Raw genomic sequence first — 13944 nt, forward strand, 5'->3', positions numbered from 1 at the left:
TTGTTCATCAATACAAACTTTTTAGTTCCAAAGAAATTTTATAATCTAGGCTGGGCGTGGTGGCTCACACCTGTAATTTGGGTTTACAATTACACTTTGGGAGGCCGAAGTGGTTAGATCACCTGAGGTCAGGAGTTCGAGACCAGCCTGGCCACTATGGTGAAACCCTGTCTCTATTAAAAATACAAAAATTAGCCAGTCCTGGTGGCATGCGCCTGTAATCCCAGCTACTCGGGAGGCTGAGGCAGGAGAATCGCTTGAACCCAGGAGGTGGAGATTGCAGTGAGCCGACATTGCGCCACTGTGCTCCAGCCTGGGTGACAGAGCAAGACTCCATCTCAAAAAAATAAATTTTATTTTATTGTTATTTCTTTATTTTTTTTTGAGATGGAGTTTTGCTCTTGTTGCCCAGGCTGGAGTACAATGGCACAATCTCGGCTCACTGCAACCTCTGCCTCCCGGGTTCAAGCGATTCTCCTGCCTCAGCCTCCCAAGTAGCTGGGATTACAGGCATGCACCACCACACCTGGCTAATTTTGTATTTTTAATAGAGACGTGGTTTCTCCATGTTGGTCAGGCTGGTCTCAAACTCCCAACCTCAGGTGATCCACACATCTCGGCCTGCCAAAGTGCTGGGATTATAGGCATGAGCCACCACACCCAGCAAGAAATTTTATAATCTAAATAGGAAGTCTACATCTGAGTGTAAAATTGCTATCTACGGCCATAACTTATGGGTAATAACATATTAAAAATCCATAAATAAAATTCTTTTCTCCTCTAGATTATGCCAGTGACTTTCAGAGCTAACAGAAATTGCAGTTGTGGTAACTGCCATCTTCCATACACCTATAAAGGCTTTGTGGAAATTCGTTGCATTGGAGATAATATAAATGTTTTTATTTCCACGGTTTTATTTTGGATGTCAACAAAAGTCCTGATTACCACACTGCCCTAGCAACAACATGTAAGTAAGTATTTTGCCTAGTGTGTAAATGAACTATTCCTTAATTCAGCTGTTCACAGAATCAAAGAAATGGCATATGTGTTTTAGGATTCCAACTCCAGCCAACTCCTACCCTTTAAAAGCTGGGAATACAAGTAGATGTAAATGAAGTTGTAATTTTTTTTTGCCTCTAAAATATTTTTATTTTAAAAACGCTTAGTGTGCAAAGATGTTCATCATATTGCTACACTACTGCTACTAATAATAAAGGAAACAATGTTCAAACAATCAAGGAGTGGTTAACTGAATCATGGTACATATACAGAATGCACTTACACAACTACTAAATTATTTTTATGACAATGAATATTATATAAAATTTTCTGCAAAATTTCTTCCTTATTGTTAAGCCTAAAGTGCCTTTTGTCTAAGGTTCTTTTTTTTAATCTTTAATTTTTGGAGGTACATAGTAGATATATAATATGAGACATTTTGATACAGGTATGCAATAATTACATCAGGGTAAACAGGGTATCCATTGCCTCAAGCATTAATCCTTTGTTTCAAACAATCCAATTATACTCTAATTATTTTAAAATGTACACTTAAATTTTTTTTTTACTACTGTCACCCTGTTGTGCTAGCTGATACTAGGTCTTATTCTTTCTATTTTTCTATTTTCAATTTTCTCCCCCCACTCCCAAAACCCTTCTCAGCCTCTGGTAAACATCATTTTACTGTCTATCTCCATGAGTTCAATTGTTTTAATTTTTAGCTCCCATATATAAGAAAGAACATGTGATGTTTGCCTTTCCGTGCCAGGCTTATTTCACTTAACATGATGACCTCCAGTTCTATCCATGTTGCTGCAAATGACAGGATCTCATTCTTTTTTATGGCTGAATGGTACTCCACTGTGTATATGTACCACTTTTTTTTTTTTTTAATCCATTCATCTGTTGATGAACTCTTACACTGCTTCCAAATTTGGGCTATTGTGAATAGTGCTGTAGTAAACATGGGAGTGCAGATATCTCTTCAATATACTGATTTCCTTTTGGGTATATACCAAGTAGTAGAATTGCTAGATCCTATGGTAGCTGTATTTTTAGTTTTTTGAGAAGCCTCCAAACTGTTCTCCACAGTGGTTGTATTAATTTACATTCCTACCAACGGTGTATGAGGGTTCCCTTTTCTCCACATCCTTGCCAGCATTTGAAGTCCACATGAAAGAAAATTATATTTTCTGTTCAGTTTTGAGAAAAAAGGTGTGTAACTTTTTCTCACAAGTGGTAGCTTAGCATATGCTTGCTGCTATCTTTAGTAACAAAGAAAATACTGTTTTAAAAAATGTACTGGTAATTAGAAAAGAACAACTTTCTCAGAATAAAATTAATTGTGCCAAAACATGTACTCAGTAAGCAGACATACCCATATCTAAGAAACTGATACAATCTATTTCCTACTAACTTTAATCTCTAGGTTTAGAATTAGTTGGATCTAATTAAGTTTGATGATAGTAAAAATATTAGGTAGCTGTAGATGTTTAAATTTTGACACCATGATATGGATCTTTTGCCAGGGTTTACTTTTAAAGTTCTGACATAAGTCTATAATGCCTGTATTATTTATAAATTGACAAAAAAGGAACTTAAAGCTATAGTAATGCTACTGCTCTATCCGACCTTAAAATGGAAATGCACATGTTATATGTATAAGTGGCAGAAGGATATAGATGAAAGACATAGCAAGAAGAAGCAGCTCTGGTTCATGTTACTCCTCTTTAAAAAATAGTTCATCTAAAATCAATTATTACAACGTTAACAGAGTATTCCACCCTAAAACCAAAAGTGTATATAACACTGAAGAGACAAACACTGCATTGTTATCCTCCCAGATAATTTTATAAGATTGATAATGCCTTAGTAATACATACACATTGATTCACAAACTAAATGCCATAGTAGTGGAAGGCATGTTAAACTTTTAAACTTAGCAGATTCCTTCTCTTAGTATATTTTCAAAACAGTAACAACAACAACAACAACAAATCTCAGATATTTCAGAAAAAATGACAAATTAGAAGTAATTTTAATTTACTGGTCAGGCATGGTGGCTCACGCCTGTAATCCCAGCACTTTGGGAGGCTGAGGTGGGTGGATCACCTGAGGTCAGGAGCTCGAGACCAGCCTGGCCAACATGGTGAAACCCTGTCTCTACTAAAAATACAAAAAGTAGCCAGGCATGGTGGCATGCACCTGTAATTCCAGCTACCCAGGAGGCTGAGGCAGGAGAATCACTGGAACCCAGAAGGCAGAGGCTGCAGTGAGTTGAGATTGTGCCACTGCACTGCAGCCTGGGAGACAGAGCAAGATTCTGTTTCAAAAAAAAAAAAAATGTATTGGATGTCTGCCTAAACATTTAATGTATATGAATTAAACACAAATACTTAAAATTCAAAATAGAGCATGTTAGTAATTTTAAAATAATGTAAATCAAAATTAAACATGACTTTAAAAGTCAGTCATGTGCATTTGCATTTAAACTACTTTGCAAATAATATATTTTATTTAGACATCAAATAAATTTTAATCTTGTCAATTCTTGTATTCCTCAAAATACATTTCCTCAAATAGATCTTATTGGATACAAACTCAAGACACTGCTGCAAAAATATGTCAGGGTTTTGGTTTAAGAAAATTCATTCTAAAATTGGCAAAATAACTTACTTTCTCTACCCATAAAGTTATTAGCCTTGATGAAACTGACATGAGTAGTCAGTGTTATCTAGTACTGTTGTTTACTACTCTCTCATGACTAAAGACCTCCAAATCATTTGATACTCCTGGCAAGGACCAAATTTGGTGGTTTTGGGGACCTTTGTAATGAGAGGAATTTTTAAATGTGAAGGACAGAAGCAATAAAAGACAAAACAAAAAATAAAAATAAGAAATAAAAAAACCCAAACTCAATTCTCTTTTAAAAGTTCACTTATCTCTCAATACTTCACTTTTTTCAGACATTCCACTCATTTTTACATATCCTTTACACTTTCCTCAGTATGGGTCAAATCCAGACTAGTGACTTAGAGGCCAAAAGTGTTTTAATTTTATTATGATAAATCTTAAAGCACCAAAATGAGAATTAAAAATATCTTAAGCAAGTAGTAATTGACAGAAGCTTTCAATTACCCATCTAGTTTGTATAAACATTGAAAGATTTATTTTGTAGTTCCTAGAGTATGTAACTATATAATATGACATAATAGCTTACTATAGTTCCATTGCTCAAGCTTCACTAAGAAATTGGGATGATTCAACAAGTTAATTCTAATTTCAGTCTTTCTGACCTATTTATTTCAACAAAAAGGTGAAAGATTTAAAATTTTTAAAATTTACCCAAGTAAAGCTGATCTTTAGAAATAATGTTTTCCAAGCTGCTTTTGAAGACAGTTAAGTAGGCAGCTCTACAATTCATATAAAATATTTCCTCTTCAGTTAGTGGAAATTTCTTTGTTCGAGGACTCTCTGAAGGTGTTGATTTCTGACTGGAGAAAGTTGCATCGCTTCGTGGACTGATCGCCATTCTATTGAAAAGTAATTTAAAAACTTGTTTGTCAATGTGAATCACTAAAATGCAAAGGTCACCATGTCTTTCACATACAGGGAGGAGAATCAAGATTTCATACATAGAAGAAAAAGATGAAAATTTATAACTTTTATGAAAAAATCAAGATATTAAAAGTTTTATGTGTGGAAGAAAAAGATGAATATTATAGTTGTATATGGACATATTATACATTAAACAAGAATAAGCCCTTGCAGTTGATTTCTAATTTTAGATATGTACATATGTATATATACAATTATTCAAGTATGTAATAATAGCCAAAAGAACAAAGATATATACAAAAGAAGAATCACTGAACAAAGGAAAAGCACGCATCTATTCTCTCAAAATAAGAAAGTCAGATGAGACTCTTCATCAGGTTTTTAAGAGGACCAAATCAGTTAATACATGTGAAGCATATACAATACTGCTTGGCACGTAATAAGTGCTAAATCAACTGCAGATAATGAGAAACTCCAGAATAATGAGAATCTGGATATGAGTGGTAGTTGACACCCATCTTCCACAGCAGGATCAACAAGATCATTGCATTAACATCTCCATAATGCAGCCCCACATTTCAAATAGCTATATTTCAAAGGTGTCATTTATAACATTATCATAGTTTTACTGTGTTCCTTTATTAATAACTATATTTGAGGTTGATATAGCACCTCTGTACATAAGAGCTTAAAGAACTGTCATACATCTTGTCTTATCCCTATTACAGTGGTCAGGTATTTTTTTGTCCGTTTTACAGATGAGGAAATTGAGGGGTAGCTATGTCACCCAGCTATCAGTAAGTGGCAAAAAGCCGTAAATTTCACTAACAGTTTATTCTTTGTTAATATGGATATAGGTTTACTGAACAATGGTTACTATGGGTTATCAGATTGGTCTAACAGCTTCCAACATTACTCTACCCAGCTTTGACTTCTAAAAATACACTCCAGCCTACTAAATTGAATATTTCAAGTTCAATAATAAGATGATACAGGTAGGGTCCCCTTCAGGACTCATTGGATTCCTACTCAGGAGACCTAAATCATTTGCACCTTTTTGAATTATATAGATCTTTTACACTTGGGAAAGAAAGATAGTAATTGCTTACCATGGATGAAGTACCCTATTTATAATACACAGGCCGCCTGCCTGACACTTTCATATTACACTAGGTTTAGAAGGACCCCACAGGGATGTGGTGTCACAGTCTGGTTACTGCAAATTGGTATTACTATAATTAAGCATTAGAGTTTTAAACACATATGCGTGCATGCATCTCCTCACAAGTGTGAAAGAAAACTGTTTCAAGAAGGAAGGGAGAATGAATTTCACTTTGCAATAAGCAATTTTAAAGTGTAAGTATTTTTTAGGATCGTCCTCAAATATTCTTTCCAAACAGGGCAACTCCCTCACGTGGAAATCGCAAGGCAGAAATGTGCCAGAATTTTATTCTTCTCCTTTCTGGGACGAGAAACCAAACTGAAGCTTAAATAAATATATAATTGCACCCCCAGCAGGCTTGGAAACCTCCTTTATTTAAAACTCCAGCCCGAGACTGAGACAGGGGCCTAGAGAGTACATTGCAGCAAACGGCTCCATAAATAACCAGCCACACAACAGCAAGAAAAATAAACTGTTAACAAGCGCCTAAGGCTTCTACCGGGCCAAGCGAAAACAGAAAGCCATCCAGTCACCGTCCCTACACAGTGAAATACTTTCACAGGTAATCTCGGGCACCATCTCCCTATTTCTGTACTCCTCTGGAAATAAAACCGCATTTACATGTACATTGTAGGTATACACATGGACCAATTGTTTATGACAGAGAAGCAGACAAAGCAGGGGAAGGAGAAGCAGCCGCACAGAGAGGGACAGAGGGAGCGAAGAAATAGAGACAGCGAGCTGTTTGCTACCTAATTCTAGCTCACAAACAAGGAAGCGCAGTCAATTCTCTTCGGCGATTCCGCGTTCCCCTCACCGCAGCCGGACAGATCTCGGCCTTTCTCTAATCACCATGGCAACTGCACCTCACCGCCGCCGGAAATAAGATGCAGAGCCCTTCCCCAAAGGATCCGGCTAGAAATCTAGGAAGCGCTGATAGACAGCTGTGCTGCTCCTCTATCGCGGGGCCAGATAGAGGAGCCGCGGTATGGCCAGAGTAGTGAGAGAGAGAGTGCTCTGTTATACCCAGCAGAAACTGGGTGCTGTCTTGGGCCTAAACTCCCCTCCCGCTCCTTTGCTCTCTCACATCCGGATCCTTCGTCGCGGGGAGGGTGTTTCCGCCCGGCCGCGGTGGGCGTGACGCAACGTCCAGCGCGCGCTTTTCATGCCTTGGCGTTTCCTTTGGCGGAGTTTCTGTTTTCAGAAGATGCTGGGTTCGTTTTGTTCAGCGGCAGTGGTGCTTTCCCGAATCTCAGAATGCCGTAGGTATCTCCTCCCCAGGTATTGCTGTTTTGGGGGGCCCTCTGCAAGAAGAGTAGATGTTATGTGGCCCAACAGCCTTTCTCATTGTCCTATTTTTTCGGAGTATAAACTTGTCTCCTCTGTCGACAGACAGTTCTCCTCGCTTGGTACCCTCAACTCTACGTCTCCTCCAGCGGTACTCATACGACAGTCCTCCTTTGCTTTCTGTTTCTACGATGCTTTTGACAGATTTTGTAAGCTGTGGGCTGTATTTAAGGTGATGTCTAACTTGAAATAACATAAATAAGGTTAACACACAGGATGGAACAGAGTAGATTAAAAACACGCCTTCGTAGTTTGTCAGTCCCTTGCCTTCATTAATGTGGCGCGTTCATATAAACCCGTGGGAGAACTCATGGACTGGGTCTGGATACCTGGATTCCAGTTAAGACTCTTTCACTGTTGGGCAAATCACTTATCAACCTTGAGCTTCGGTTTTCTTACTTATACAAATAAGTTTGTACTGCATGATCTCTAAATTCCTATCCATGATCAATAATCTGATTATTGAGAATGACCATAATGGGAATAGGCATTGTGCTAGATAATATTCATCTGTTTTTCCTATCCTTCATCCATCCTATATTGAGATGCATAAAATAGTTGCTACCCTATAGAAACTTTTTTAAAAAAAAGTCATTAAAGGTGGGAGTGGGGTGGATATCAAACACCTGTAATTTTTCTCTGGCTGTCCTTATCCTCAGGCTGATTTAGGTACCCCCTCTAGTGTAACCTATTCCTTAGTTTATTTCAGTATTAAGTAAAATGCAAAGTAACGCAGCTGGGGAAATACTTGCATCAAATAGGAATTGACATGAAAGGGGAAAGCTGTACAGAAATAACTTATATTTATTCAATCATGAATTACAATGTGGGTGCTGTGTTAATCAATTTATCTGCGTTTTTTCGTTTAATCCTAAAAGACTTTAGGGGATAAGGGCTGCTGTTATCTTTACAGATAAAGAAACCCATCACCTAATACGGTGTTCAACACAGCTACCAATAAATGCATGTTTTACTGATGCCCTTAAAGGTTATGGATTATTGAGGAAGTTTTCCTTTCCCTAGAATTAAGCAAAGAGACTTGTCTCCCTACTCTTGCATTATAAAAATCATCCAGTTCTCAGATAAACAAAGCTGCAAAGATAATGTCACACACAAACGCACTCACACACAGTCCCTAAGAATGCAATGAAAACAAACGTGTATTTGCCGAACAAGTAGTAACACCTCCTGAACTGTGTGTCTGTGTATAGGAGTGGGGAACCAAAAAACTATGAAAAGTGAAACTTTTTTTTTTCTTTTTTTGAGACCGAGTCTAGCTCTCTTGGCCAGACTAGAGTGTAGTATTGCTGTGATCACAGCTCACTGCAGCCTCTACCTCCCGGGCTCCCACGTACCACCATGCCTACTTTTTTTTATTTTGTAAAGACTGTCTCCGTGTTGCCCAGCCTGGTCTTGAAGTCCTGGGCTTAAGTGATCCTTCCACCTCAGCCTCCCAATGTGTTGGGATTATAGGAGTTAGCCACTGCGTCAGGCCTAAAAGTAGACCTTTTTGACAACTGTCCTCCTAACATGCACAGGAGATGTTATATTAAGCTTTTAGATAAATATATTCTGATAATAAATATACAACCTTAAAGTTGAGGTTAACATCTCACATATATAGCTAATATATATTATATGTGAGACTAGCAATTACTTTGCTAATTTTCTAAGTTTTAGCTAAGTGATTTAAGACCAAGTCAGCAGTTAAGTAATGCATAAAACATAATGGCATGTTAGTAGAGAATCTCCATCATTGTTAGTAAACTAAGTTTTTGTTTGTTTGTTTTTAATGTGGTTACTGATGAGGTCATAAATGAGTGGTGCAAATAGCTATCTTGGCAGGTTACATATGAAGGTGGATTCATTTTTAAGTGATGTTGAAATGGTGACTATTTGGTATGTATCTGAAAGACTAAATGTGTAATGTAACTTATGGGAGGGTGTGATCTATCTCTTCTAATTTCTTAGAACCTTGAGCAGAAAAAAATTCAATACTACAATGAGTAGTTGTGAAAATATACATGGTCCAAGTGAATCTAAAATAAATAAGAAACAGCACATGTTCAGTGACAATAGAGTGGATGGATGAATCTTAACGAGTTAAAGAACCAATTTGTAGGAGACTACATTTGTTATCCTTATAAAACTTAAGAACAAGCCAAAATAAGCTATTTATAGTTATATACGTATGTGATAAGATTATTGTTAAAAGGCAGAGAAATGATAAATACATTTTAGTAGATGACTTTTGAGGGAAGCAGATAGATGCATGTATACCCAATCATATTGGTAATGATCTAGTTCTTAAATTATGTGGTGAGATTATGAGTGCTTATTTTCTTGTGTTTTATAACTTGCACAGCTTACATTTATTCATTAGTATCCATTATTCATTAGTATTACATTTATTCATTTAGTATGTACTACTTAAAATGTTTTTTAAAAGGATTTAGAGATTACCTATCTTAAGTCCTCACTAAGTGTAGCTTTCTATGCCTTCTCTTTGATCCTTTGGAGGAAACAGATGAATTAAATAAATGCTGCTGTTGGTTTCGTTAGGCTAATCATCTTCCCTTCCAATCTTGCTCCTCTTTCTGTGTACATTATAAAATTAGCGACATAGTCATTTCTCTATCTAGGTTGAAACCTTCCCTTTTTTTAGATTTGAAGTGGAAAAATCATGGACTTTGGAGTAAGACAAACAGGATTTGAATCTTGAGTCTGTTAACCAGCTGTGTGCTCCTTAGATTGTTACTCAGTGTCCTCATTGATAAAATAGTTGCTCAAAAGTATTTATTATTTGAATGATAAATTGCTACTTTGGAAAGATTTCATTCTATGTAGACAGATACATGCCTTTTTAGTAGCTCTTGCTATAAGTAATCAAATCCCATTCTAGACTTTTTTTCTTCTACCTTTTGCTTTATAAAGCTTCCTTTAAAAAGTACCATTTGCTTAGTCTTTCTAATTAGTATACATCATCATGCTAATTCAGCCAAGGATACTCTCTACCAGAGTTAACTTTATTCTGTTCCAAGCTGTGACTGAACTAAAGCTATAAAGTTGGAATAGCATTAGTGTTGTAGAAAACTATTCGTAACAGTAACAGTGGGGGCCATTCTGCTGATGTATTTGTAGTCTGAGAGTTTTCTGAGAGAACTTTAAAATGTGCTGTATTTTCCAAGATAAGGGAAAATGAATATAAACATATTCTGGATCTTTATTGTGCCTATATGCTGTAATCATGTTGATGCTACTGCCAGGTACAATGATTTTTATTTTGTGGACTGATTATAAAGATATAGGTGGGTAGAATGATGTGTCAGGCCAAGTGAAAATTAACCATTAAATAAACATCCCTTGAATTATAGTAGATATTCAAAGTTATATAATTTCTTTTATAAATAAAGTGTCCTGCATTTTAAAAGAAGATTGGTGAAATCATTAGTACTTTATATAAGAAAAATATGAAATTTAAATGCAATTCTTTCCTGCTTGTAAAAGTCAGTCAAGTCTAATAGAGGAAGGTATAATAGAGCCTTTTTGGCTGAGCGTGGTGGCTCTCACCTATTGGTTTAACTTAGAATTTTTTTACTTCATAATAGTGTGAAAACAATATGCATTCAGTAGAAACTACTTTAAGTACCCATATGACCATTCTTTACTTTCAGTGCAGTATTCAGTAAATTACATGAGCTATTCAACACTTTATTTTAAAAGAGATTTTGGATTAGATGATTTACCCAACTATAAATTAATTTAAGAGTTCTCAGTACGTTTAAGCTATGATGTTCAGTAGGTTAAATGTGTGAAATGCATTTTCAACTAATAGTTTCAATTTACAATGGGTTTGTTGTAACATAATCCTGTTGTAAGTCAAGGAGCATCTATATATTTTTTACTTTCAACTTCTTAAAAAGGTGAGAATGTTTAAAGCAAAAATTAAACAGTATTATGGGGTTATATGTAGACAATGTGTATGATACTAGTGGCACAAAGCACAGAGGGAGTTGACTATAATGTTGCAAGATTCTTCTCTTTTACATGAAGTAGTACTGTATTATTATAACTCTAGATAGACTGTGATATGTTAAAAAGGCACATTGTAATCCCCAGAGTAACCTCTGAAAATACAAAGAGGCATACCTAAAAAACAGAGGAATTGAAATGATACATTTAAAAATACTGTTAATTCAAAAGAAGGCAGGTAAAATAGAACACAGGAACAAAAACAGATGGGACAAATAGAAAACAACTATCTAAATGGTAGACCCAACCAGATTATTACATCAAGTTTAAGTGCAGTAAAGACATCAATGAAAAAGGTAGAGAATAAGGCTAGATTTTTTTTTTTTTAAAGCAAGTCGTAACTCTTCACTGTCTATAAGCAACAAACATGAAAGTTTTTTTTTTTAAAGGGAAAGGTAGATATAAGAGTCTAACAGGAGAGAAAGCAAATGATCAATATCCAGAATGAAAGGATAAATCGTACTTAGATGAAAGAGAACACAAACTAGCAGCATCCAAAATGAAAGAGCAGAATATCACTAAAGATATTATAGATGTTAAAAGAGGTAATATTATTAAAGCCTTTATTCCAGTGAACTTGACAACTTACACAAAATTGACAAATTCCTTGAAAAATACAACTTAGCATGATGGCATAAGATGATATAGAAAATCTGCATAATTAAGGGAATGGAATTTGTTACTAAGAATCTTCCCACAAAGACCCAGACGATTTCATTGGTTAATTGTACAAAGAACATACCCATTCACGAGAAAATAAAACCCTCAGCCAACTGGGAACAGGAGGGAACTTCTCATTTCCTTGAAAAACCTACAGGTAATATATTCAGTACTGAAAACTATTTTCTAAGATTAGGAAAAAGGCAAGAATGTGTCCTCTCAGCACCTCTATTCAACAAAGCACACACAGAAAAACACCCACAATGTTAAAAAGGAAAAAGTGGGGCCAGACCCAGTGGCTCATGCCTGTAATCCCATCACTTTGGGAGGCTGAGACAGGCAGATTGCTTGAGCCCAGTAGTTCAAGACTAGCCTGGGCAATATGGCAAAACGCTGTCTCTACAAAAAAAATACGAAAATTAACAAGGTATGATGTTACGTGCCTCAGCTTGGGAAGCTGAGGCAGGAGGATCACTTGAGCTGAGGAAGTCAAGGCTGCAGTGAGCTGTGATTGTGTCACTTGCACTCCAGCCTGGATGACCCTGTCTCAAAACAAACAAAAACAATAAAAAAAAAAAAAAAGGAAAAAGTAAAATTAATGATTCAACAATGACATCATGTATGAAGAAAATCCTAAAAGGTCTACAAGACAATTTTCAGAACAATTTAGCAAGGATGTAGGACACAAAATCAGTATACAAAGATCAATATATTTCTTTTTTTTTTTTTTTTTTTTTTTTGAGACGGAGTCTTGCTCTGTCACCCAGGCTGGGGTGCAGTGGCTGGATCTCAGCTCACTGCAAGCGAACCTCCGCCTCCCAGGTTTAGGCCATTCTCCTGCCTCAGGCTCCCGAGTAGCTGGGACTACAGGCGCCCGCCACCTCGCCTGGCTAGTTTTTTGTATTTTTTAGTAGAGATGGGGTTTCACCATGTTAGCCAGGATGGTCTCCATCTCCTGACCTCGTGATCCGCCCGTCTCGGCCTCCCAAAGTGCTGGGATTACAGGCTTGAGCCACCGCGCCCGGCCAAGATCAATATATTTCTATATTTCAGCAATAAACACCTGGAAATTGAAGTTTAAGATTTTTCATTTACAATTACGTAAAAATACATGTAATTTAGCATAAGACATGCAAGACCTCTACAGTGAAAATTACAAAATGTTCCTTAGAGGAATTAAAGATGAAGATAAATGAGAGTATTATTAAATGATAAATGTAGTATTATTAAAATATTCTTACCAATGTTTAGATTTAATGCAATCCGTGTCATAGTCCTAACAAACATTTCTTTTTAAGTTTTGCTCTTTTTTTATTTCTACTTTTTAAAATGCATCTTTTAAAAAAAAAAAGTTAAGTGGATAAAAACTTGTATAGTAGTATTTGGTATTATCTTTATCTTTTCTGTTTTATATTTCATTTTTCATGTAATCTAATTTTCCTTCTTTGTACTTTCTTTTTGGGGGGATGATCATTTATACCTAATTTATTTGTTTTTATTTTTGATAGACTCAGGGTGTATATGTGCAGGTTTGTTACAAGAAAATATTGCATAATGGTGAGGTTTGGACTCGTAGGTGCCCGTCACCCAAATAGTGAACATTGTAACATTGTACCCGAAAGATAATTTTTCAACCCTCACCTTCCTCCCACACTTCCTCCTTTTGAGGTCTCGGTGTCTATTATTTCCCTCTGTATGTTCATGTGTACCTATTGTTTAGCTCCCACTAATAAAAGAGAACATGTGGTATTTGCTTTTTTTTTTTTTTTTTTTTTTTTTTTAAACAAGGTCTTACTCTGTCACCACCCAAGCTGGACTGCAGTGGCATGAGCATGGCTCACTGCAGCCTTGACCTCCTGGGCTCAAGTGATCCTCCTGCTTCAGCCTCCCAAGTAGCTGGGACTACAGATGCACACCACCACACTGGCCTAATTTTTTATTTTTTTGTAGAGACAAAGTCTCACTGTGTTGCCCATGTTGATATCCAACAATCCTCATGCCTTGGCCTCCCAAAATGCTGAGATCAGAGGTGTGAGCACTGCTGCACCCACTTTATTTCCTCTCTTCTCCCCTCCCCTCCCGTCACCTCTCCTCTCCTCTTTTCCTTTCCTTTCCTTTCATTTCCTCTTTTCTTTTCTCTTGTTTTCTTCTCCTCCCTTCTCCCTCTCCCCTCCCCTCCCCTCCCC

General features: G+C 36.5%; 2 protein-coding genes across 6 annotated transcripts in view; one reads left to right on the forward strand and one right to left on the reverse strand.

The window, feature by feature from the left end:
* EFCAB7 (EF-hand calcium binding domain 7) overlaps window positions 1–6861 on the reverse strand; it is a 46956-nt gene extending 40095 nt beyond the window's left edge. Inside the window, exons 1-2 of one of the 3 annotated variants that reach the window (XM_023210385.1) lie at window positions 6472–6861; window positions 4345–4532 (exon numbers count right to left, since the gene is read on the reverse strand). In XM_023210385.1, the coding sequence (XP_023066153.1) occupies window positions 4345–4531 (187 nt within the window). In that variant the 5' untranslated portion in view covers window position 4532; window positions 6472–6861. Of the gene's footprint in view, window positions 1–4344; window positions 4533–5666; window positions 5785–6471 lie in introns of those variants that run through there. The other 2 variants (XM_023210392.2, XM_023210397.1) reach the window with 2 other exon arrangements.
* Window positions 6604–13944, forward strand: part of ITGB3BP (integrin subunit beta 3 binding protein) — a 74221-nt gene continuing 66880 nt past the window's right edge. For 2 of the 3 annotated variants that reach the window (XM_026454151.2, XM_026454150.2), the window contains exon 1: window positions 6604–6981. In XM_026454151.2, coding sequence (XP_026309936.1) covers window positions 6977–6981 — 5 coding nt within the window. In that variant the 5' untranslated portion in view covers window positions 6604–6976. The remainder of the gene's footprint in view (window positions 6982–13944) is intronic. The other variant, XM_026454152.1, reaches the window with a different exon arrangement.

Source organism: Piliocolobus tephrosceles, chromosome 1 (genome assembly GCF_002776525.5).
Source record: "Piliocolobus tephrosceles isolate RC106 chromosome 1, ASM277652v3, whole genome shotgun sequence".
NCBI classification, from domain to species: domain Eukaryota; kingdom Metazoa; phylum Chordata; class Mammalia; order Primates; family Cercopithecidae; genus Piliocolobus; species Piliocolobus tephrosceles.